This window comes from Mustelus asterias, chromosome 2 (assembly GCF_964213995.1).
Source record: "Mustelus asterias chromosome 2, sMusAst1.hap1.1, whole genome shotgun sequence".
Lineage (NCBI taxonomy): Eukaryota > Metazoa > Chordata > Chondrichthyes > Carcharhiniformes > Triakidae > Mustelus > Mustelus asterias.
Genome location: NC_135802.1, coordinates 151,566,937 through 151,572,100, shown reverse-complemented (window position 1 = coordinate 151,572,100; position 5,164 = coordinate 151,566,937). Strand labels below are relative to the sequence as shown.

Here is a 5,164-nt window from a genome sequence, read left to right as displayed (position 1 = left end):
TTCAACAATTTTTGTTTTTGTTTGTGTTCGCTAGGTTTGTTTGTTATCCGCAGATCACGTGAATTTCAAATACAAAGGGAACACAAGATAGCCAGAAATACAGTACACTCCGAGTGTTTAAAAGACATATTAGTACAGATAGGGCAGCGCGATGGCACAGTGGTTAGCAAGGCTGTCTCACAGCGCCAGGGACCCAGGTTTGGGTCACTGTCTGTGCAGAGTCTGCTCGTTCTTCCCGTGTCAGTGTGGGTTACCTCCGGGTGCTCTGGTTTCCTCCCACAATCCAAAGGACGTGCTTGTTAGATGCATTGGCCATACTAAATTCTTCCTTGGTGTACCCGAACAGGCACCGAAGTGTGGCGACTGGAGGATTTTCACAGTAGCTTCATTGCTGTCAATGTAAGCAGACTTGTGATACTAATAAATAAACTCAGATCCTCAATACTAAATGAATGAACGGATCTAATAGGTGTTCTTCTGAAAGATGCTATCCAGTGTGTCAGTGTTTGAGAGAAGCTTCACTGATCAGCACTCCATGACTTGAAGGACTTTGGAGGTGTGGAGATGCCGCTGGTGTTTATATCAAGATGTAGCTAGCTCCAGGCAATCTACAAGTTTACGCGTGGTTGGTGTAAAGCAGACATACATACCACTGAAGAACTATGTGCATCACCTGCACCAGAAGCTTTGATGTTACGATAGGATTCAACTTGTTTACATTTTGAACTCACTGATTCAGGAGCTGTGGAGTGTGAATGGTTGAGAATGCATTGTTTGATTTGGAATGTTATGCAATGGGGAGGGGGAGAAAAAATAAAATATATGGAAATCATTTTTTGATTCAACATCCTGAATGAACATGGAGACCTGCATTCTCTCAAATTGTTCACACAATATTAGATGTCCCCCTTCCTTTACCCACCATCAACCTCCCCTGTCAGATATCCACATTTTAAATTCAGCACCTGCCACATCTTTGGCTTCGATCATAAGATCTGATGTAATTGCATTCACAGTGGCACAGTGGTTAGCACTGCTGCCTCACAGCACCAGAGACCCGGGTTTGATTCCCAGCTTAGGTCACTGACTGCGCGGAGTCTGCACACTCTCCCATGTCTATGGGGTTTCATAGAGTCATAGAATCCCTACAGTGCAGAAGGAGGCCAATCGGCCCATTGCGCCTGCAGCGACAACAATCCCACCCAGGCCCTATCCCTGTAAACCCGTGTATTTACCCTGCTCATCCCCCAAACACAAAGGGACAATTTAGCATGACCAATCCACCTAACCTGCACATCTTAGGACTGTGGGAGGAACCGAGTAAACCCACGCAGACACGGGGAGAACGTGCAAACTCCACACAGACAGTGACCCGAGGCTGGAATTGAACCCGGTCTCTAGCACTTTGAGGCAGCAGTGGGAACCCCTGTGCTGCTCGGTTGCCCACAGAATTATTCCTACTCTCTGAAAACATGCCAGGTTTTGAATTATTCTCCCTGTGATGAACCCAGACGCTACCACACGGCCTCCTGTCGTAATAGTTTTCAGCTAGCGAGGCACTGTGAGGCAGCAGTGCTAACCACTGTGCCACCGTGCCGCCTGGGTTCCTCCCACACTCCAAAGAAGTGCTGGTGAGGTGCATTGACCAAGTTAAAAAAAACTTTCAGTGTACCCAAACAGGCGCAGGAGTGTGGCGACTAGAGGATTTTCAACTTCAATGCAGCGTTAATGTAAGCCTACTTGTGACACTGATAAATAAACTTTAAACTTAAACTTTGAGTAAATGAAAGGAAATGCGGGCATCTCTCGCTGTGCCCTTCATTTAAAGTTGAGATCTGCTCCTGAGTCGTTACTGATTTAACACGTGTTCTTAAAAACAGAAAAGCCGGGGGTACTCAAAAAAGAAAACTCTGGCTGTCTGTAACGTGTAAACAACCTGCTCTCGGCTTTCCCAAGGTTTTTGGTTCCGCCCCAAACGTTTGAAAGGCAAATGGTGTTTCATAATCTGATCTCACCCATTTCATCACGCAGAGGCGTTTTTTTTTTCTATATCATTTCTCACGCGAATCCGATTCCTGCTATTGAACTTCACATTCGATAAGATCGCCTCCTTTTCAAATGATAGATGAAGCCAATCGATTGTCAAATCAGTGCACGCCACACGCTTAATGGGGTTTGTTATCAAAGCTTTTATTCGAAAATATAAGGCTCATGCGTCATTTAATAAACAAAAAAACACACACACACACACAAAAAGTCACCTGCTTACATTGGCAGTGGTCCCGTCCTTAAGTAACAGTACTGAAATCTATCAAACCCTTTCGCTCAATTGGAGCGTTGTCCTGAACTAAACCGTTTAAAACCAATAAATCAAAGCTTTCTAAAGCCCATCTGGTTACCTCTTATTTGAAAAAAAACCAACATTATAAATATTTGTGTTATTGTTTTTCTTTTTAAAAAAATCACTTTAACTACTAATTTGGCAGACAGTGGTGCCATCGTTTTTTTTTTCCGGCAGAAATGATCTGATACCCAGTTAATCGCACATCGAAACAAAAGACTACCTGTTTCAGACAATGATTGATAACTTAAAGGATGCTTTCTGTAAGGACCAGAACAACTGGTTTTGTCGATATACAGAGAAATATGTGGGACAAATAATATTCGAACCAAAACTTCTGTCTGTCTCGTAGAGATTTTCCTGGGGGAGGGAGGGAAAGGGGGGGGGGGGGGGAGAGACAGAAAAACAGGTTACACTCTAGATAAGGTTCTAAAAACGAAAGGAAAGTGCGAAAGAGGGGATCAATTTCTCTTCCCCTTTTTTGGAGTTTATTATTATTTTTATATATAAAGTTCATATTCTAAACGATGAGCGGTTCGATCTTGTATGGCTGGTAAGGGGGAGGGTGCATCGCCGTTGACACTCCCAGGCAGGCGAAAGTCTCCGTGTCCTGAAAGCATTTGGACGAGAAATGAGTGCCCCGCGGCTGCAGCAAGCTCTGCTCGGAGGCGGCGAAGCGATAGGGCTGCAGCATTGAGTTGGCACCGGGGCTGAGGGGGAACAAGTGCGGCACTGGGGCAGTGTAGGGCATGAGTTGGTAAGGCAGCAAGGGTCTGCTGGACCAGTAGAGTCTGCCAACGTTGCAGGCGAGCCTGTCTTCCGGCACCTTGTCCTCCCGCCGCTGGAAGGGGGTGCTCAGGATGCTGTCAATGGCAAATGAGCTGGAAAACTTGGTGCCCGCTCCCTCGTCCTTGCCAGCCCCGGAGATGACTCCGGTCATGACCTCGGTGCGTTTGTCCGCCGGGCCGGCTTCCTTGAGGAGTTTGCGGCCAATTCGCTTTCTCCTGCGGCGGAAGACACCGTCTGCGAAAGTGTACTCACTGTTGGGGTTGAGCATCCAGTAGTTGTCCTTGCCCCAGGGTCTGGACGGGTCACGGAGCACCTTGACGAAGCAGTCATTGAGGCTCAGGTTGTGGCGCACCGAGTTCCTCCAGCCGGTGTAAGTGCCCCGAAAGAAGGGGAATTTCTTCATCAGGTAGTCATTGATCTCAGCTAAGGTCAGGCGGCCGGATGCAGAGTCCCTGATGGCCATGGCGATCAGGGCGATGTAAGAGTACGGGGGCTTGGGCCGGCGGGTGTACGTTTTGGCTTTGCCCTCGGCGCCCGGGTTAGTGGGCACCGGGCTGTTTGCCACACAGTCCCCATCAGATCCCAGCTCCTCTTCCACGGACAGGGGCGAGGGAACACTGCCCTCCGAGTCACTGCAAACCTCGGCCGGTTTATCTCCGAATCCCCTCCCAGCGAAATTCTCCAAGTTCATGCTCCTGTACTTTAAATATCTCTTCAACAAAATTCACTTCCGCAAAAGCCCGAGGAGTATCCCAGGTATCAATGACTTGGGAGAGGCTGAGAAGTCTCTTTTACCACATATATATAAATAGAAAGTTATAGGTATGAAGGCAAATAAATGGATATAGAATTGTTCCTTGTCTGTATTATTAGGCAGCAGCTGAACACCTTGAGCGAGGCGACGTTGTCTTGTTAAGTGCTTGGAAAGCGGAGATGGCTTTCAGTTGAGGTTGTTTTGTGATGTTGCAGGTAGTTGGCTTGTGTATCAGGGACAAACCCCCTTCCCTTAGTCTCCAGAGATTGGCTCCGACCTGTGTAATATCACTACTCGATCCAGCCATCGCCACACCTCAGAGAGGGGGGTTTGCGTGGGAGAGAGAGAGAGAATTATAGGGACGTTACCAGCAAATCATTCCCCCACATTCACTCACCCCCTCTTCCAAAATTGTCATTTACCAGAACATTACACAAATTACAGACATTGGAAAAGGGACGCGCTTTAAACAACACAGTTCGTTGAGATTTAATGTCACCATACCTATGGAGTTCCAACTCCTCCTCCTCTCCCCCCCCCCTTACACCTGTTGGGTGGACTCTCCCAGGGTTGCTGTGTGATTTGAATACGATGCAATTGACTCAGAGTTGCTTCCTGAACGATTACAGTCAATAAAAGCAGGAGGCGTGGAGCGAGGGCGCGGAAATAAGGTACTGAAACTCCAAACAATCCCGAGTGAGGCAGTTGTGTAACATAACCAAGTGGAATCAACAACTGGAGTCAACATTGCTACTTTTATTCATATTAAATTGGAACCTCACCTCCCCCTCCACCGAGATTCTGGAATGAATGTTACTCTTCACCTCTCCAGAAATTATTTCTATTTTTCTCCCCTCCCGGTGAATTGTATTTTTTTGTTGGAACTGCTAAGCCTTGCGTGGGAAGCAGTGAAACACCAAAAAACAACCCGGCTGCCTCTGTGATCTCTCATTGTTGTGCTGCTGGTTGTTGTTAAGTCAGCGTATAAACTCTCAGACATGTCTTTGGACAGGTGCATGTGGGGGTTCCCGGCACTGGAAAGGTTTGCATTTTGTTTAAGACAGTTTGCCCTCCCGCTTTTTTTCGAGTAACAGCAACAAAGTCCCCAAAACGGGCGACCCAACCTGTGCTTGTTTATTTATGTTTTCAACCCGGCGTGACACGGCTCGAGAAATGAGTTGGATTATAGGCAAAGCCCCCTCCCCCATCCCTGTGTGTTCACGATTTAGACAAGGTTACACTGAGAATACAGGTGTTTGGTTTGTGGATATTAACAATGT

At 47.1% G+C, this 5,164-nt stretch overlaps 1 protein-coding gene across 1 annotated transcript; it reads right to left on the bottom strand.

The window, feature by feature from the left end:
- Positions 1 to 2,169: 2,169 nt before the first annotated feature.
- On the bottom strand, positions 2,170 to 4,100 carry LOC144503991 (forkhead box protein Q1-like). The gene has a single exon (XM_078229143.1). It carries the CDS (start codon positions 3,819 to 3,821, stop codon positions 2,862 to 2,864), a length of 960 nt encoding a protein of 319 aa, XP_078085269.1. The 5' UTR covers positions 3,822 to 4,100; the 3' UTR covers positions 2,170 to 2,861.
- Between the last annotated feature and the right edge of the window lie 1,064 nt (positions 4,101 to 5,164).